At 39.5% G+C, this 21,529-nt stretch overlaps 1 protein-coding gene across 7 annotated transcripts in view; it reads left to right on the top strand.

The window, feature by feature from the left end:
- The window catches only part of abcc4 (ATP binding cassette subfamily C member 4 (PEL blood group)), a 97,188-nt gene that overhangs the window by 33,891 nt on the left and 41,768 nt on the right, over positions 1-21,529 (top strand). For all 7 annotated transcript variants that reach the window (XR_016090979.1, XM_088914027.1, XM_088914031.1 and 4 more), the window contains 4 exons: positions 7,957-7,994; positions 9,522-9,622; positions 10,733-10,879; positions 20,941-21,020. Coding sequence is in view for 6 of the 7 variants with exons in the window: in XM_088914027.1 (XP_088770153.1) it covers positions 7,957-7,994; positions 9,522-9,622; positions 10,733-10,879; positions 20,941-21,020 (366 nt within the window). In the remaining variant the exon portion in view is untranslated. The remainder of the gene's footprint in view (positions 1-7,956; positions 7,995-9,521; positions 9,623-10,732; positions 10,880-20,940; positions 21,021-21,529) is intronic.

The raw sequence follows: 21,529 nt of genomic DNA, 5'->3' as shown, positions 1-21,529 counted from the left end.
TCTGTATGTACTATTTAAAATGTGTCTCCTGCTTAGCTGTATTTCACAAGACACAGCCATTTCCACAAAATTCCTATTGAACCATTTCCAGATTAGTGCATGTGTATTCCCGTTTTATTGTGCAGCAGGATATTTTGCAAAAGTTAAACTTTTGATATAGTACACTTCACTGTAATTGCTGTGATTGGCAAAGTGGCTGCTGTGACAAAGTTGTCCCTGTGATTTCATAATTCCTTTCTGCTTCAGTTTTTTAAGAGACTGTAGTAAAGGTATGTGATGTTATAAATTGAACATAGTGTTTGTTAATGGTATATGATATTGTAGCGGCGAGGCTTAATAATAAGGCAGAATTAAGTGTTTCTGAGCTTCCCAAATGAGGCCCCATTTCTCTGTTCATCTCTGTGGTGCAGCCACAGAGAGACCATTAGGGTGATTTAAGGTTTCCTAGGACAGCTCCCAAAGGGGGGTGCACTTAGCTAAGCCTGGCTATCATGATCAATGGTCATCCACTGGCGCCTATCAGTCTAGGGAGTGCCGGATGGACATCTGGACTGCATTACTAAGTGTCAGGACTAAGTGACTCATATCTCACCTTGATCAACCAATCAGGGACTGGTAGGGCTGAGTAACCCACGTGGGACTCTGATGCCCATGGAACTTTCAGCCAATCAACGAGCTGAAGTTCCTCCAGGTAAAAACAGGCAACACAGAGAGCCTGAAAGATTCAACAAGATTCAGATTCGGGAGATTCAGTAAGATTCTGGAGAGGATTCTGTGGACTGTTCTAAAGGGAATTCAAAGGAGAATTCCAGGGCAGGACGGCCCAGGAGCAGAAGGCTCCCAAGGGCAGGACAATCACGCAGCGCGCCTCCTGACCATCCCGAGACTCAGCCCGGACAACCACGGAACGGCCAGTGTGTCCGAGTGCCAGAACTTTCCTTTGTTCTAAGAGTCTAGAGTGGAGGTTGCCAGAGAGTAACCAGCAGCAGGCCTCGTGGACAGGTCAGAACTGTGGACAGCTGAATCACTATTCAGAACTAGCTCTTCATCAGGAACGAACCGGTCCTCTTCCTGACTTGCTGGGATCCACAGTCATCTTTTCTCCTGTGCACAAACTTTGCTAGTTAAAGCCAACACTAACTAGCCGGTCAGTGAGCATCAGCAGCGCACCGTCGCAAGCCGCACAGCACAGCCTGGCACGGAGCCAGAGAGCGCGGATTGGACAGCAACAAGCCTGCAGCTGATTGTTTGTGCCTGCAGGAGATCTGAATCCCCAGAAATTGGATGAGTATTCAACTTCAATGCATTACAGCTCGAGAATTCAATTGTTATCCCAACCAGTTGATATCAATTTAATTCCTAAGAGTTATGTACTTGTTTTGAGTATCTAATGTAGAAGTTGTAACCAAGTTCACTTTACGAAACGGTCTTAATGAATGATATACTGAACGTATGTCCTCTTGATATGTGTAACACTTCGTAACTGATTGAATATATACCTTTTGTATTCTGATAACCCTCTCGATAAGATCTGTTAGGTTTATATGCATATTCTATGTATTAATAAATTTATCCTCGTGTATTAGTACCTGTGTGTGCGCGTTGTTTGAGTTATGTCGCGTGGTTGGATTCTAAAGCCATCAAAAGAATCAATTTTGTGATTTACTGCTACAATTAATAATTGTCTCAGTAAATGCCCAAACCCTACAGAACTGGTGCCTTCAGAGAGCCACTATGATTACATATTTGGCGTCCCTGAACGGCTATGAAACACTACATTTATGGCGTCCCTGGGTGGGCGTGGCAAGACTGAAATGAATCAACCAAGCGGAATAATTCAATATAAAACGCCGCGGGTTTCATACACGACAATACAGTGTGCTGAAAGCCGAAAGGAAAAAAGTTCCCCTTGCTCTTTAAGCAGTGCTTGATTGTTTTGTGATCTTTTGCAATCTACCGGGTTGATTGCATACTTGATCTTGTGGTTTTCTGTGGTAAAACTGTGATTTCGTACTTAAAAGTAATACTCTTTAAGTTTAACGATGGTTGCTAAAAGGTCTGAATTCGAGTCGCTATTAAGCACTCTCTCTAGCTGCAACAAGTCTGACCACGATCTCTTCCATATCTCCGTCAGCGGAGAAGCTAGAAGAATAAATCTCCATTCTCTGAGAGAGCTAGCGAAGGACATAGAGAGATTTGACCCCGCAGTGTCAGAGAATAATATCGAGAGTTATATTCAAGACCTCAGGTATAACCTGCAGTTCCTGCCAAACGCCACAGAACAGGAGAAAGTGTTTCTGGTCAGGAAAACTACCAGCAGAGCTGTACATGAGTGGATGGCTAGGCAGATGAAAGAAGTCTGTAATGACTTTGAGCAGCTATGTCAAGCACTTATCGAAGAATACAGTGCGTTTATTGACCCGACTGCCGCGATAGCCGCCGCCCTTAACATTAAGCACGAGAGAGCAGAGTCCCCTCGCGAATATTACGAGAGACTTAGACGAACTTATTTTGCAGGGCGAAATGATGAGGGTTGCGAAGAGAACACACATTTCAAGGGTTTATTCATTGCGAATCTCCACCCGTCAGTCAGAAAGATGATCTTAATGCATACAGATGCACAGACCATGAAAATGACTGATATTAAGAGATTCGCGCAGAAAGCCTGGGAGTATGATGTCCAAAGTCGCTCTGAGCAAAAAGCTGCTAAAGCGACTGTGTTCGCCGTCAGAGCCAGCAGGGTTAATTCCCCCCTGCTCGAAGGAGCACAGGCTCCTGAGCTGGCTAAGCCCCGTTCCAAAGCACTCACACAGGACCGCACCCAGCGTCCTAAGTGCCATGAGAACACCGGGGAAGGGAAAGGGCTAGAAAAGGCTGAACAAAAGGATTCAGTAGCCGCCCGCCTGGCCAGGCTTGAACAAGCTTTATTAGGACAGGGACAACCGCTCCCCAAGGCTGCCGGAAGCGTGAATGAGCTGATACTCTCCACTGGAGGAGGCGGAGACCCGCCCCCTCTCCCTCCCTCAGTCTATCTGATTGAGCGGAAGGGTTCCTGCCTGGATGAGGTCAGCCACTCCCAAGCGAGTGCTGACTCCACCCCTGAAGTCACAGAGCAGGCAGTAAAACACAGAGGAAAAGCACGAAGCTTTTACCTCAAGGCTGCCATGGGAGATGTCTTACCCAGTGAGACACTGATTGACACTGAGGTTGAAAGGTGTTTGATGTCACACGGCAAGCTCAAACGGGTAGAAAAAGAAAAGGGTATGCGACTCAGAGTGGAACCTTTGGTGGATCACCAGAAAGGCAAAGTGTGGAAACAGGTCAAGGCTCCTAAGCCTTCTGTACAGAAGGAAAGGGGGGCCAAGAGGCAGACTGTGCTTACACAGTGCCCACCGAACACAGAAGCCTATGCGGAGATTCCTTCTGTTCCCTCTGGACAAGAAATAAAAATATTTTCTTGTTCCCCGGATATACAGGGAAGTCGTGCCCTGGCCAGGGTCCCAACAGCCTCCATGCCACAGGAGCGGTGCTCCGAGCAGCCGCCTGATCCACCAGGTAAAGCACACACCTTTTACATCCCTAAAGAGGAGCAGATCTCCCCACCTGGCGATGAAAAGGAGCTTTCCCTGTGCACCCTGGCACCCAAGAGGGGTCAGGACCACCACCCTGCAGTGGTGGAAGGGATCCAGATGGCAGGAGAGCAGGTTGGTGATGTAGCCCTCGCCCTTAGCCCTGAGAGGTCCTCTATTAGTGAGGATCTGCTTGAGCAGCTGTCACAGGGCCACCGCCAGGTGCCCCTGGTGCAACATTCACAGGTTAGACAGGAGGTCCAGCTGGACGCTGAGACTACTGCGCTGTGGACACACCTGATCCCAGATGCCGATTCCCTCTGCTGTGACCCAGGGAACCTGCAGTCAGGTAACATTATTTCTCACAACTACCAGGTAGTGAGTGAGACTGACCTGATTGTTCCTGCCTCGACAGCAGGGTTGCCAACACACCCAGTCCCCCAGAAGGGACAGGGAATGAAAGCCGAGCCGGTTTTCTTACAGCCACCAGCTCAGTCTGTCAGTCTGAGTCTGACCAACAGTGGTTCACCCAGACTGGAGCTGGATGGTCAAGTCACCCGCCTGCCAGTGCAGGACATCGCAAAGAGGGGTGTCAGAATCCCCGCCTGCACTGACATGGGCCTGGTGGGTGATAGTAAGTTCAAAGACAATGAACTAGCTATCCCAGTGCTGGGGCAGCTCCCTGAACCCCTAGCGAGGGAAGGGGGGAGCGAGCAGGTGTCCTACACCTACCCCCAGCGAACGATTGTAAACATGCCGATAGAGGGATTCCTCAATCAGGAAGGGTGCAGGGTGGACCTGAACAGTGAGAATGGGGTAACAATCCCAGATCACTCAGGTGCTCCAGATGACCACTCAGCCGAGGGTCAGGTATGCTCCACCGCTGCACCGCCCCCTGCAGGGTTCCTAGAGCACAGGCATGAACAAATCGAAAAAGCAGATGCCCTGGAAATGGAGGAGCAGCATCAGCCGCTGCGTCAGATCTCCCCAGATTTCCAGGATGTTGGTGCCCAGGATGCCACATGGCATACTGAGAAAGACACCATGTACAAGCTGCGCCAGCTTAGAAAGGCAACAGTCACTCAGAAGGAGATGACTGGGATCAGCCACCCGAAAAGACTTTTGGGAAGACTGATTGCTGCCGCCACTGTTGCACGTTTGCTTTTTCTGGTAGGTTTGTGTGCTGCTGGCACTCTCATCCTGACTGCCCCAAGAAGGCAGGTGTCAGAGAGGCCAGAGGGTAGTGACAGACTGTATCGACAGCAGCAAAAGTTGGAAAGCTTAGGGAAAATCCTACAGGCAACTTCCTATGCAACAGGGTTAAACCTTATTCCCCAACCAGTGGACATGATTGTTGGTGTTATACAGTGGGTTTATGCTTGTGTGCAACAGGCCAGAATGTTGACACAAGACCTGTTAAGGGAGTTTAGTGCCACTGTAGCCAGTCTAACCACGGCACAATTCCCAACCCACTTGATCCCACTCTTCTCAGTAGAGGAGTATGTGACATTAACCCCATCGCTCATAGCTCACCCAGAAGGCAATCCAAGATTGAATTCGGTTCCAAATCTTGAGATGGGTATGGCTACCAAAGCTATCCATTGGCTGTGTCTAAACGATTCACCAATGAAGGGTGTAAAGCTACTAATGGGCAGAGGGAGGTTAATGAACCCCATGAAGAGCAGGTGGGACGTAAATGGCTGGTCAACACACCACATTTAACTGACACTATGACTTGTGACAGGCATGATACAGCTACCGCAATGCAGCTACCTAATCAAACAGTTCCTGTAAGTTCCCGAGGAGGCCATAGTACAGCTTGAACTTAACACTGTACGGTCTGGAACCAGACAATATAAGACCAAACTTGAGGTCGTGGATGCCTTCAGGTGCCACACTATTGAATTGGATAGAAATCCAAGAAACAGTAAGCCCTGAAGAGGTACAGGTAGTTGAGTTTGCTTTAATGGAACAAACCTCCAAACCACCCTAGCAGATACCCAACACAGGTGTTCTGGTTTATCGGGGGGCTGGGAACAGGAACTGTTGTTATTGTAACACTACCGCCGGGTAGCTGGATCATGACTGGATGTACTCTGAATGCTGTACTCTCACATCAAGATGTACTCTGGGTAGCACGAATGAGTCAAAGGTAGCATGTCAAAAGAAAGGAAGTGACTTCTCCCCAAATATCTACCACAGAGGTATCAGATATTGACAGTGAACTTCCTGATGTGTAATTCCTAGACTTAGATAATGTCTCCTACCGTGTTTATACATACTCCAGATGTTATTCATCCTGTTTGTATCCAATGCTGGTTCTGGTATGAATTCTCGAGGAGTAATGTGGACATTTAAGATTAATGTTCTAATGGCAAGGGACATCACTTAACTCTGTTTTTGTTTTGAAGGCAACAACGCCTCAGGACCTCGTGACCTTCAAAAAGGGGGGATATGTAGCGGCGAGGCTTAATAATAAGGCAGAATTAAGTGTTTCTGAGCTTCCCAAATGAGGCCCCATTTCTCTGTTCATCTCTGTGGTGCAGCCACAGAGAGACCATTAGGGTGATTTAAGGTTTCCTAGGACAGCTCCCAAAGGGGGGTGCACTTAGCTAAGCCTGGCTATCATGATCAATGGTCATCCACTGGCGCCTATCAGTCTAGGGAGTGCCGGATGGACATCTGGACTGCATTACTAAGTGTCAGGACTAAGTGACTCATATCTCACCTTGATCAACCAATCAGGGACTGGTAGGGCTGAGTAACCCACGTGGGACTCTGATGCCCATGGAACTTTCAGCCAATCAACGAGCTGAAGTTCCTCCAGGTAAAAACAGGCAACACAGAGAGCCTGAAAGATTCAACAAGATTCAGATTCGGGAGATTCAGTAAGATTCTGGAGAGGATTCTGTGGACTGTTCTAAAGGGAATTCAAAGGAGAATTCCAGGGCAGGACGGCCCAGGAGCAGAAGGCTCCCAAGGGCAGGACAATCACGCAGCGCGCCTCCTGACCATCCCGAGACTCAGCCCGGACAACCACGGAACGGCCAGTGTGTCCGAGTGCCAGAACTTTCCTTTGTTCTAAGAGTCTAGAGTGGAGGTTGCCAGAGAGTAACCAGCAGCAGGCCTCGTGGACAGGTCAGAACTGTGGACAGCTGAATCACTATTCAGAACTAGCTCTTCATCAGGAACGAACCGGTCCTCTTCCTGACTTGCTGGGATCCACAGTCATCTTTTCTCCTGTGCACAAACTTTGCTAGTTAAAGCCAACACTAACTAGCCGGTCAGTGAGCATCAGCAGCGCACCGTCGCAAGCCGCACAGCACAGCCTGGCACGGAGCCAGAGAGCGCGGATTGGACAGCAACAAGCCTGCAGCTGATTGTTTGTGCCTGCAGGAGATCTGAATCCCCAGAAATTGGATGAGTATTCAACTTCAATGCATTACAGCTCGAGAATTCAATTGTTATCCCAACCAGTTGATATCAATTTAATTCCTAAGAGTTATGTACTTGTTTTGAGTATCTAATGTAGAAGTTGTAACCAAGTTCACTTTACGAAACGGTCTTAATGAATGATATACTGAACGTATGTCCTCTTGATATGTGTAACACTTCGTAACTGATTGAATATATACCTTTTGTATTCTGATAACCCTCTCGATAAGATCTGTTAGGTTTATATGCATATTCTATGTATTAATAAATTTATCCTCGTGTATTAGTACCTGTGTGTGCGCGTTGTTTGAGTTATGTCGCGTGGTTGGATTCTAAAGCCATCAAAAGAATCAATTTTGTGATTTACTGCTACAATTAATAATTGTCTCAGTAAATGCCCAAACCCTACAGAACTGGTGCCTTCAGAGAGCCACTATGATTACATATTTGGCGTCCCTGAACGGCTATGAAACACTACAATATAAATATTTCTGTTCAGTTTTTCAGTTGCCTAATATATTGTTCTGCAGGGTAATATGCCACAGTATGCATAAAGGCTCTTTGTTTATGATTTTCAGTTTCTTTATCTGCTTATGTTTGATTTGAAGTGGGGAAAAAGGGATTAAATTCTGACTTTGAATTTTGAAAGGAAAACATGAAAAAAGAACTGAAACATTTTATGCTAATTTAAATGGTAAACCACTAAGTCAACAATGGTTTTGATTCAGTTTGATTTAAATTTCATTTTAAGGTAAATTTGATCTCTGCAACTCTATATTTAAATGCAAGTATAATTGAATATATATGAGCTGTTGTGATGTCACTGAAAAGCACCTCTCATATTACAAATTCACAATTAAAGTGTTGTCACTTTATAAGAGAATGTGGCCATGTTTAATGCATACTTCAAAGCATAAAAGACAACGTGTTGTTTTTTTTTTCTTTTTTATAGGCAATGTATGTCCTTCAGGACTGGTGGCTATCTTATTGGTAAGAAGCATCAGCTTTAAGGTTCAAATTCCATTTTACTCAGATTGTGGTCACTGCAGTGCACTAACATAGACATGGGGTTGTCTACTTAATCTTAAACTACATTTAAAAATGGGCTCAAAGTCCAAATCAGATTACATACAGGTAATAACCAGGAAGCTGAGCTCCTTCTTAAACAGCTTTTTAAAAGCTTCACTCTGAGACTCTTTCAAAAACATAACCTCTCAGGTTGGTCACTTTTTCTGGTGAGGCTGCACACAGAATCTGCTCTCCGTACCTCAGACAGCCGATGAAACCCAATCCAGAAAGCCTCTACTTCTCACAACCAGTCACATGACTGAGGGCTGCAGCTCATTCCCTACTGCCTTCTGGGGAATGTGGTTCAGAACAGAATCTCCATTTTCCCTGACCAACAATTTTCTCCATGACAGAAATCCAGAATTGTTTCAGATTTTATACATACTTCACACTGCTGTTTTACTGTGAGGCTGCATGCAAATTAAATTATTTTTTCAAATTAAAAAAACATTAAGATTTATACATTATTCTCTACCATTTGTTTACATTACCTGTAAAGCGCTTTGAGTGGAGTGTCCAGAAAAACACTATATTAGTATAAGGATATTATTATAGTCATACCAAGCATTATATTGGTATGTTCATCACTTATCTACATAGTCTTGATAAGGACACCGAGTTCTCTTTCATTTGTAGATTCATGCTGTGTAGAATCACATACATAAAAATTGTATGTTTGTAAAATTGTATGTTTTTATTTCCTGTATTAACCACTTTGCACTCCATGTTAAATTTCCACTTGCCTATTCTGTAGCTGAAATTCTTTTTGTAAGTCATTTGCTGTTGCTTTGTTTTCTTTACCACTTTCCATAGTTTTGCATCTACAAAGTTAGTTAACTGGTTTTCTGTTTAAGAATCTAAATTGTTGTAGTTCTTTAAGAGAAGCTGTCTTAAAAATGATCCCTGCAGCTTACCACTTCTTACATCTGCCCAATTAGAGGTTATACCCTTAAGATTTCTGTTTTCTGTGTTTAAAACAGTTCTTGATCTTGATTATCTTTGATTTCTGTAGCATTTAGTTTGAGAATTAACCTTTTATGAGATATTATCATACGATTTCCTGTAAACTTATAATTAATTATATTCCTGTAAAAACCCAGATCCTTTAGTTTTTTATTTACTCATGTATATTTCCTTTGCTACACCATATACAAAATGGAAAACTTAAGAAGGAACATACTGTATTGTGGTTAAGAAAAAAAGAGCAAAATGAAACATTTTTTCTACAGCAATTGTGATACAAAATACTGATATTATAATGATATCCAAAATGACTATTTTTAGCTTTTGTCCTCTTTTAACAACCATTTCCCTACTACATATATGTGTAATGGAGTTCATGAATTTTCTCTGGGCTCTGTGTTTTTATTCTTCCTGACTCCATTGGGTTATTAACTGAGACATTACTTTATTTGACCTTCTACTTTTTGATTCTTTTGTGATGTGTAGGGCTTCTGAACAGGAGAGACTAAATGTTAGTGAGACTATTCAGGATGTGCACAATGAAACTCAGCAGTTGGACCTTGGCTGTTACTTAGGAGTTTACGCAGGTAAGTTACAGTGAGTGTGTCATTATTCATGCACAGCTGTGAGAAAAAAATATTTTTTATTGAAGGCATTAGTAGTCCTTGGCTGAAAAACAGGTATATATTGTATTTCCTATATGCCTGTACCTTTTGCATCTTGAAAGTTTTTAAATTATATTTATTTAGGTCCGAATTGTGTTTGAACACATGTTTTATGTTACTGGACACCTTCCATTTTGAAAGACCAAATTAAATAATGAAGATTGACAGTCAGCCGTTTTCATCATCCAGAACACAGGCCTATTTTTGTATATATGCAAAGAGAGGCTTATCGTTAGCAAAAAAATATGTTTCAAGCTGTTTGACTAATGAGCACCTTTGTTGAAAGCTCTTCCATTTCTGACAGTAAAAGGAATTTGTTTTCCTTTTACTGTCACTATGTATACTCACAACTGTAAATCCATTGTTTAATTTCATTGAAGTCAAAGTTTCTAATAGATTTAATGGACTTTCTTTTACACATCATTCGTGATACTGCTGTTCTCAGTGGTGATTGTGGGCAATACAGCCTCTTAGGGGAAACTTGCCTACTCTTCTTGAAATGCTTCTAGTCCCCCTGCATAGAATGAAGTATAGACAATGAAATTATTAATGTGAAAATGAATTCACCTAAAATCTGTTGTGCAAGTTCTCCTAGTTTTGTAAGTAGTTACAGCATAATGGTTTAAGAAACCACTTCATATATCCATCTGAAAATAAAACCTGTATGCCAAGACACCTTTAGTCTTCCCATGCTGTTTTTATAGATCACTGAAGGGGATGTCAGGGATGAGTAACCTCCCATTGTTTTTTTTTTTCATTGAAATGCTGGCCCATGTCTACAAAAGTCATAGGGCCTTTATGACCATTAGTCTGAAGAAGGCTGTATCTGACCTATGCATCTTATTGCATAGTGTCATAAGGTTAATCTTTTTATTAAAGTGTTTAATGTGTACTTTAGAATTCTTGGTTTCAGTTAACGTGCCGCACCTTTTCACTTTTCTTTTTGGTATTGGGTGCTGTTTTACAATCCTCCGAGTTTCTTGAAAAGCGCTCATAAAATTGAATTATTCTTATATTTCCCATTTTTTTTAGGTTTGACAATAGGCACAGTACTCTTTGGATTTGTCCGAAGTGTGCTGTTTTTTAAAGTCCTCGTTAATGCAGCACAGACCCTGCACAACCACATGTTCCAGTCTATACTCAGGGCTCCAGTGAGGTTCTTTGATGTAAATCCCATCGGTAAGTGACTTTATTAAATGTTGTAAGTCAGGTTGACATGTGATAAGTTCAGTTTGTATATTTGAATACATGGTTTTCTTACAAAGTTTTGAAAACTACAAGAAGTATCTGTCTGCTATAGGAATGTAACTCCAATTTTAGTATCTTGTTTATGTGCTCATTTTTATTTTACTTTTGTTAGGGGATGTGTAGCAGCATTTCATACAAGCTGAAGTCTTAATATAGTGTGGTTAGGTCTACCGGATAGTATTCCAAAAAAATCACTTCATCTTGGAAATAGTTTTTGATGGAAAAATGTAAAACAAGAGTTCTTGGCCAAATAGTACATCTAAATTAAGTTTTGAGGCACTGGAGGTTAAGACTATAGCCAACTATGTTTAGATCAGACAGTTCAGAGTTCTCCTTTCTTAAAGTAATAACTCTGTTATATCTGAATGTAATGTAAGAAACACATAATTAAGGAAAATCATGAATATTCCTTAACATTAGAAATAAAATTCCAGATACTTTGTAATTCAGAAACCCGTATTTCAGATTTTGCTCACTTTGTCTAGTAGGTTCATATGATGTGAAACTGGTGTAAAAATCTAAAAATGTGTGATTTGTGATGAGTTACTTTCTTTGGGAAAGCTGTTGGTGTATGCTTGTGCTTCTTTTATTTTACCAATAGAGGGCATCCTTTTATTGATAGATGGCTTAAACAAGATTTAAATTTCCTTGCATTGCTACTGAAGTTTGTTGTGAAACATACCGTAATTGTGTAAACACACTTCTTTATATCTGTTTGAACATTAAAAGATGTCGATATTCCTGTATTCATAGTGCTTTCTATGTTGATATTTGTTTTTTTTAATTAAAAAGATGATGTTTCCTATTACATTAAAAAATATGTAGATAGGTATGAACATATACTGCAAATCTTCTAAAGATTCATGTTCTTCTTTTTCTTCCTGAAATATGTTCATTTCTATGGGATACACTTTAATATAATGTTTAAAGAAAATTGCCATTATTAATATTGAACCCTGAATAATTTTAATAGTCACGTCGTATACCCTGTTTACATTGTCCCAATACTGGCTTACATCTGACAGATAAAAGGATCATTTTCATGCCATGTTTACATGGATTTTTCCTTAAACTATCCTTTGTCTGATCTGTATGTGCATATATTGTAAACTATCCTTTGTCTGATTTGTACTGTATGTATATATCCACGAGCAGTTTGTATATGGGACAGTTACCATAATCTTGGACAATGTTTTGCCAGGACTACCTTAAAGATTTTCTGCTTGCTTGGTAAAAGTTTTCTAACAGTGTTTTCAAAAAATATATAAAATATATTACAATGTCAGTCTTTGTTTATGTATTGGCCTGGTACATTTCCTGTGTTCTAAAACTTCGTTAATTTCTATAATAAATTTAGTCAGTACAGCAGGTACTCCATTTAATTATGTATATTTATATATGTAAACAATAGCTGGTTCTTAAGGGAAGAATAATTTATTAAAACATGATTGTTTTTACCATTTTGTTTAGTTAAACCTGTTTTTCATTTAGGAAGCTAAAGCAAGAGAGCATATTATTATTTATGACAGAGAGGAATTAAAAATGCAACAAATGAGTACTGGAACTAATAACATTTGTTGCATTTTAAAGCACTTGGTGTAAGTGTGTATATTCAGTAGCATACCTTATTTCAACAGTATCGCTGTAACCAGGCTGAAAACTAATAAAGAGGAAATTGAGATAAATGATGGCTACATTTTAATCACCTGATATTCTGCTTTTTTACATTACATGTGATTGATGCAATTCTAAACCTAGAAAAAATGTTACCGTTTTATAATTTAGAAATTGAAACTCTCTTATATTCAGTTGGCACACTCTACGTCTTCTTTGTTATAACTAGCTTCTAATGTACAGTACCACTTTACTTGATTTAGAAAAACTTTAGTGAGGGACAGCTGAAGTAGAGCTTAGGGTCAGCTAGCTACATGTACCCTGCCATAAACTGGACTACAGGTGAGCTAGAAATTCTGACAATAAAAGGAAAAAGGGAGAGAACTAACATTATTTTACTTAGAACCTTCAAACATGTGCATGAAAAATAGATGATAACATGTACCATTTAAAAATAAACCCTTTTAAACCTTGAACAGGAGTATGGCTTTGCAGTAAAGTTACATTAGGCTGCCAAGGGAAGCAAAAAGGATTTCAGAATCAGTCTGAAGTTAATCTTTTCTTAAGGTGTAACTATGAATTTGCAGGGGGAAGGCATATCAATGAACAGTGAACCAAGACAAAAAATTCAAATAATAATATTGTAATAAAAATTGTTTGCTTTAGATCTTGGACACTGTAAGATATTTGTACGGTAGAACTGAGCAAATAAAATTGAATTTGCCCTAAGGACTGTATCTGAAGTGTTTGATAGTTTCATTAGCTTAGTAGGTTGTTGCTGTTTGGACAGATGTGAGTAGGCAGGCTGACACAATCTTAAAAGAGAATAAACACTAAAACCAGGATTTGAGCAAATAAACACTAACGGTAAGATCAGAATTTCCTTTCCAATTTTCCTTCTAAATATTTAGCAGATGGGGGGCATGGTGGCACAGTGGCTAGCATTTTTGCCTTGCAATGCTGGGGCTCTGGGTTTAGCTGCAGACCTGGGGTGCTATGCGCATGAAGTTTGTATTTTCTCACCGTGTTTGCGTGGGTTTCCTCTGGGTGCTCCTGTTTCCTCCCACAGACCAAATACATACTGGTAGGTTAACTGGCTTTTGGGAAAGTGGACCCTTTGTGTGAGTGTGTGCGTTTGTGTATGTGTGCCCTGTGATGGACTGGTGTCCCGTCCAAGGTGTGCTCCGCCTTGTGCCCATTGCTTGACAAGATAGGCTCAGGCTCCCCTGCAACCCTGAATTGGAAGATTAAAAAATTGATGGATAGATATTTAACAGATTGTCATCTTCAAAAATATGATTCGAAAGATCGGGATCTGCTTGAAAGCTGTTTTGGCTCTTTTAATATCGAAAAAGAAACAAAAATGTCATTGTTATAAAGAGTTTTGTTTTATATTGAGATAATAATGCCTAAATCGATTGCTGAATTGGTTTTTAGCTTTTGGATTTGGACTTTTCTTTTTTTTCTATAGCTCACATCTTTAAATTCATAATCCATTGATAATTACATAAATGTGTAATTGTGAATTATCTGTTCTGCTTAAGAATTGAAAGCACGAAGACAGGTGGTATCAGCCATAATGAGTCATAATGGCCACATAATAACCTACTAAATATAAATTAAGGGTGTTCAAACACTGGGTATGTTTGATATTTAGAGTAGGTGGTGTGATTAAGGTTTGTTTTGGTTCAATGTTTAGAGCAAACATTGTTTTTAATTCCTTTTTATTCTAGAAGATTAAGTATGTGTACCTCATCACTTATCTGGGTGTGACACATAAAAAGAGGTTTATAGGCGGAGCTCTTGCACTTTTAATAAAGCATTATTTAGTTTTATAGGGTTGTAAAAAAGTTTAACAGTTAGTGCTATCTGATTGCTGTTGTGTTGCTATCAGTTACCATTGTACAGTAAGGGCAATTAGATGAGGAACTCCCCTTGTCAGATATATTACAGAAGCTTTATGCTTAGACTTATTTAAACTTTTAATAAAGAATAGGTTCTTGAAACTGGAAGTTTGGTTGTCTCAGTATGTTTTTTATTATCTAAAAGGGACTCCTAATATAACTAAGGTCTAAGGTGGAGGTGGTTTGTAGTCCATTTTAAAGCTGAGGCTGACTCTTGTATAAAGTTGTCTATAAACCATTCTTGCTTACCTTTGGTAAAGCAAATTTTACTCTCCCATTTCATGTATTGGTTCAATAAATTTGAGTCATTATTTTATAAAAGGTAGGATACCTAATTCTCTAACCATAAGCTCCAACTGATCTGAGACTAGTTTTTATATTGATAAGGCTCAAGTATGGTACTTAACTTGATTTTCCACATTTTCTGTTCCTTGGTGTTGATGTCAATATTTGTATTTTTTAAATTTGACCACCTGAATCTTTAGATTAATTTATTTAGGATAGTTCCTGCTGATATTGTTAGTCAAACCTTACCTCAAAGGTTAGAAATTTAAAATGTTTTTTTGGCAAGTGAATTAAAATGCATTAGCTTTTGGTGACATCAGAGCACAGCTGGGACAATATATGGAGCCAATAAATCCGTTCAATCAGGAATAAATCGATTTTTTAATCAAGGAGAGAACAACTGAGATTCAGAGAATGAATGTAAGCACCTGCGCTTACCTGCTATTACAGTACTTCCTTAAGATAGTACAAGACTAAAAGACAAACACCCCCCCGTACACATTTCCTCACCGTGATTTTTTTTACTAGCAGTAGCCAAAAACAGATTGAAACTTTTTAATTGAACTGCAACTTAAAAACAATTTAAAAATTGCTAGCAAATGTTAAAAAACTTTTCCTCAAGGATCCAAACTTGAATGTTCAATTATGACAATTTGTTGAGCAGTTTGTGGAAATGCTATTAGTAAGACACTGTGACAAGTGCTGGTACACAATTCGCTACAAGCTTTGTTCGTAGAAGCCAACACTGCCAGTGTGCTGCCTTAACTTTTCTGCATTTAAGTGGTCCATCCTTTGGCCCTCTTTTCTAGTGATTCTAGTTCTTAACTAATGGTCCCCTCTCATGGAAAACTGCATGGTCCTCTTACTTCTGCTGGTCTTTCCTTAGCTTTACTCATGCTCAACACACCTTCTTCTAACTCTTCATTCTGTTTTTATTAACCATCAGGCATTGGAGAATTCAACTCGATAAACTGTGTTACTCAGTTCTCAATCTTCACTAATCACGAGTGAAGTTCCTGATGAAGAACTGATAAGCACAATGAGTCCACACCATCACTGAGAATGTTGGCCAAACAATTGACCCAGGAACTGCTTAAAAAGGGAAATTACTGAAGATTTTATAACAACTTGTGCATTATCGCAAATGATCTTTCTTTTTAAGGGTTGTTGGGGTTTTTTTTCAAACTTCCCATTACAACTACAGTAACAACTGCAGTTGTAATGTAGGACAACGATTATTTTTGAATTTGGTTCATTATAAAAATGTCTGTATTATTTATACATACTATCCGCATGGAGAATTGTTAAGATTAAGGGTTTATCATAATTAAAAAGTAGGTATTATAAATAAAATGACAATTCAATTAATTGTACCTACAAGGCAGCAATGTCTCCTTGGTTTAAAAACTGCCATTGTTCCAGCCCTGCATTTCTAGTATTGTGTTTGCCACAAACCCAAAATAACCACATTTCAGAGCTAAAGCTAAAGGTCTTTTATGACACTTGGAATTTTCCTAGCTCATCCATTGATTAATTACCTGGATAATCTTCTGAGTTTTTAAGTGGGAAAGATGGGCTCCCATTGATATTCTCCCTATTTTTTTTTACCATTTCTTTTATCATTTTAAACAATGTTTTGAAATATTAACAAAATATTTTCAGTTCTACATGTCTTTGTTGAATATCTAGTTATAAAAGTATCGAAAGATGTAAGTTAAAATAAAATTCATATATGAAAAAGGACTATGTACATGGAGTATAGAAGACATGACTCCCCACTGCTCTGTGGTTAGACAGTTTAATTGCATAAAAGAAAAAAAAAGATTGAAGGGACCTCAACCAGGCACCATAAATAATCGATTTATAATGTATTAGTATTGACAGCAAGGTGCACTCTGTGGGGAATTAGAGCAATGTCTGTTGGGATCCAGGAAACACAGGTGAGTGCCTCTGACTCCTACTGTCCACGTCCTCCCTCAATCGGCCTTTGTGATTAAACCAGAATAAAAAATTCTGGGAGCTATTTTGCAGGGTGCTGGCAAATCAGCATCCCGATGGCGAGTGGTTCAAGCTATTGGAATTGGCAACATGCAGTGCGTCTCTGCAAGCCTCAAAGTGTATCAAGATCTTTGCTGCGAACTGCATTTTGGACAGAATTTGTTAAAGAAAGATCCCACTGTTAATTTTATAAACCTTATATCATGTAACGTAGGTGTTTAATTTGATGACCCAAGGAGCAACCAAAGCCAGGCGGATCTGGTATTTCTTTTTACAAAAAAATGGTGCAAATCACACTTGGACACAGAGTCCATGAAAAATTCTTAAATACTAAAGCAGAAGAGCTTCTGAAATGTCTATATAGCATCCATATCAAACATAATACATTTGTTGCTGATCAGCGCTGATGGAAACCATATTCGTAAGATTTATACCTTGCGGGCATTTTCATACTGTAAGTCCCTTTGTGTAACTGCATATCTGTAATGTATATCACAGGCATATTTTGTCAGACAGGTGAACAAAGCATTTATGTTTCTTGGCACAGATTTTATGAATGTATATCCTAAGAGAAGACAAAATAAGAGCTATGAATGTTATACAATGTAACTTGGAGGCAGGGATACCATGAAAAACATAATTTGAGTAGATTTGGAAGAATTTGGTGTTTAAATACCTGAGAGCAAAGTGCTATACTGGGTGAAAATGATGTATTTTTAAGGATGTCAACAGTACTTACAGAAAGGGAAGATTGTAACTTTAAAGTCCACAATACATTTGAACCATGGTTAACAGAATCATTTCTTGGCAGTTTAAAACCCAAACCTTAAAAAAAAAAATTCAAGTGAAGTGCATCTTGCTGTGAAGTGACAGAATTTCATATTTTCAGTGTTTAATGGAATATATAGAAGAAGTAGTGATGAAGAGGGTTGTACATTTAATCAGGAAAGCTATTTAAACAGTTGAGATTAATTGATAACATACCCAATACTTTTTTTTGAAAAATACAGAATTCAGTAGTACAGTACTATTACAATGGTACTATACTTATCTGTAAAATCCTGCTGTTACTCGAATAAGTCTTAATGTCTGATCATTTTGGTTTCCTGGACACCTGTTTTATTTAACAATACAACTTGCAGTACCTTCATATCTGTCCTAGTGGAGGCAGTCTTCTAACACTCTTGAGGTTATATGGAAATGATCTGATGGCGTGATGTGAGTTGAAAGACTCTCGATTGTTTGACATACTGATCTTGGTGGTTTTGGGGGACATTTTGAAGAGTCAGTAAGTAGATGCCATCAGGAAACACTAAGCTGCTTATACAGTTTAAAGACCATAATTACAGGGGCCTCCACTGAGTGATGTACTATGATCTTCAAGGTGGCAACAGCGCCAACTCAGGAATATAACTTTGAGGCCGCTGCCTTGACAACGCATTGTAACAGTCAACAGTTTTTTTATGTCTGTTGCTTTGTCAGTTGACTTTTATCATTGAACTTCTTGACATGCTTACTGCCATATCTAAATTTCCAGAACGTCAGATTTGCCACATAATGCAAGCATCTGCTCACAGACTTTTTAAGGCAGCACGTTTCTTAAGAAAAAAAGTCAGTACCTATCCCTTCTTATCAGTATATTATCTAAGTATTTATAATGTGTGTGTGGTACTTTTTTGGCTGTATGATAAGGAAACAAGCTGTAAACCTCATGACTCTATCGTATAATCTTAGCATCATAAAAGTAATAAAAAAGACATTAAGGTTATGTCAAAATAATGGCAGCACACCTTAAACTTATATAGTGTACTTTTAATAGCAGGAGTGTTTTAAAGTAATACTGATAACCTGCCCTTTTTGTCTCCAGCAATTCATGTAACTTCTGCGTCTTGGCATGTTATGTGTCTTGGCAATCGTTTTATTGTCTTCACTAGAAAACAAAAGATGTAAGTAGTGCAATGGCTGGAGTAGGAAACATACATTGCTGAATGAAAACAACAAACACATTTCCTTTTCTGATCTTTGAGAAACATGGAATTATGTTTGTGGTGTTGTTCTCAAATTGTTTGTACTTCTGTAGTCTGTAGTAGCATGATTTTAAATATCACATTCCCATCCATTAAACTGAAATCCCAACTTAAAAGTACAGCAATTTCTTTCTCGGATTGAAGAGGCAAAACTAGTGTATCATCTTAATTGAATAATAAAAGCATCTTCAAATCACATAGCTAAATTTATTTTTAAATAGGTTTATAATAAATGGATCACTGATATCTATAGCTATTTCTATTGACAAAAAATCCCAGTGTGTTCATTCTTTGCTTGCGAACCTGCATAAGTGTTTTTTTAAATAGTTCCCAATTCACTTTTGAGTAATTTGTTGTCAGAATGAAGTTTTAGATTAGCAGACAGGAGCAGTTTCATCAGGCATCAGAATAGCTAATTCTCACCACTGTGAAAGCATAGCTTTACCCAAACCTGACCGCTGAGCTGTGGTGTGGTGGATCTCCCCAGGGTGTCACTGCTGAGTCATTCCAAATTACGCTCCAATGCACTGTGGCTTTGTGATGTGGGTTGAGGAGAGTTTGAGACTGCAGTGATTCTACTAAACCAGTTTCACATGTATCCTTTCCACCATCCCCAGAAGTGAATGGTGAGCAAGTTAGCTTCACGTAGCAACTTGTTTCCATGGTTCATATGCTCATTAGTAAACCACATTTCTATATTGTGAGTTTTTTCTGGGAAACCTTAACATTTACTTGCCCTCAAAAGATGGAGAAAACCATAAATACACTCGGTCTACAACTGAAGCAGTCTTACAGACTGAAAGATATCAGAACCTGTCTTGCGTGCATACTTTGCTCACTGTGGCTTTGGGCACTGTGATTAGGACCCAAGTGGTAAACATTTCAGTGCAGGTGTGGTATAATCTTATGTGCTTTTGGATCTGGATTAAAACAAAGTTTCTAAAGGACACACAATAAAGTGCCGATGGAACACCTGCAAAACCAAAAGTGGATAATGAACACCTGAGCACATTCTAGCTAACCCAATTAAACTCATTGACTTAGCCAGTTATAAAAGAATGGTAGGTATTGAGGTTTTGGTCCCTTATTGTCTTCACACAAAAGGTTTTCAGATGTATTCAGTTCACAGTAGGGCAGGCTATGTATAATAAAAGGAGTTTAATGAATCATTGTTTAATTTAGATATGGCTCACTGTTTGACCATTCGATAGGCCTGAATGTATACATACAATTCCTGTGACAACCACTTAGTCAAGTGTGATTAATTTATTTTGAGAATAAAAACCCTGCAAATGATAAATTTAGTGATTAAGTTGAATTTGTGGAGTTGCAGCTGTGGACAGTGTAATTATATCATACTGTAAATACAAAGGCAGGAGAAGTAAAAAAAAAACATACACACACGACCTTTAGATAGCTATGCATCTCTGCTGAACTGTAGTTCCCCGCATTGTACTGTACCTAAGGCAGGGGGCTCATTACTCCAGTTCTGGAGGGCTAGAGGTTTTCTGGTCTTCGTTTCAACTTAGCCTTTAATTAACTAATTGAACTTATTATTTGTGCATTGAACAAGTTGAAGCCTTTCTTTGTTCTTAAGAAGCTAGAGATGTGCAGAGACCTATTAAACCTGCTGGACAGGAAGTTCCTACTTGAGAAATTTGAGCACTCCTGTCTTAAGGTCTTATACTTCAATTGTGAATTTCCTGGGTTTCACTGGAGTCCCTAGTAGCAGTCAACCTGTGAAATGTCATGGGCGGATATTAGCATTTTTTACCCATATCTTTTAGAATCCAGTAAAACCTCTTGATCAAATATCATTCTCTAATAGAAGGATGCAATGTCTAAGCTATCATTGAAAAATGCAGTGTAAAACACGTAAATGATCTTTTATGTAGTGATTCTACCATTTGTACAAGCCTTTATATTTTACAATTCTGCACAAGTTGCACAAGTTATGAACACCATTTCACTTCTGCCAGTACATGTTGTGTTCTTATTATACGTGATATTTTTATTAATTTTGAGAACAGCTTGAATAGATGGAAGAAAGATTAATCACAATCCATTACAGCACTACACTGCTTTAAAAATCTGTGGTGTTCCAAGGTTACAAAAGCACCTGCAGCTTCATTTCATGTATTGGTTTTTGTGTTCTGTCTCTCAGGACGAATCCTAAATAGGTTCTCCAAGGACATTGGTCATTTGGACAGCCAGCTGCCCTTCACGTTTGTGGACTTCGTACAGGTAAGGCAGCACCTCTGCAGCCTCAATGCTATCTATACGTTGTGAGGCCATTTCATGGATGGCTGGGTCTGCTTTGTGGACATGGCCCTGCAATCTCAAAACAATTACTTCAGGATTACCAGCTCGCCTGACAGAGCAGCAGCACTGGTTTAATAAAAGTGTCAGCACATCAAGAGAGGGTGTGGCTGCAATTTAATAATACACCAAAGCAAAAGTTAGCAGTGCTCTCATTAACTTACATAGGAGAGTCCTAGAGTCCTGCTTCCCTCTGTCCTTTCAGCAGATCCTTGCTCCTTGTCCTGCTGCCCTAGGGCACTCTGGCACACGTCCAGGTAATGTTACAGAAAGCCACCACAGTAGAGAAACAATCATCTCTCATGAAAGACCATGAAGATGAGCCAGCTCATGCACCTATTACCACAAAGGAGGGAATGTTTGCAGCACAATCAGAAGTATAGAAGCAGGCGTGGTTCCTTGGTTTGGGTAAAAGAAAAGAACAAAGCCTGGAT

The sequence above is a fragment of the Atractosteus spatula genome, chromosome 4 (genome assembly GCF_055471065.1).
Source record: "Atractosteus spatula isolate fAtrSpa1 chromosome 4, fAtrSpa1.hap1, whole genome shotgun sequence".
Classification (NCBI taxonomy): Eukaryota; Metazoa; Chordata; class Actinopteri; order Semionotiformes; family Lepisosteidae; genus Atractosteus; species Atractosteus spatula.
Note: the sequence above shows the minus strand (reverse complement) of the source record. Positions and strands in the feature narration are given on the sequence as shown.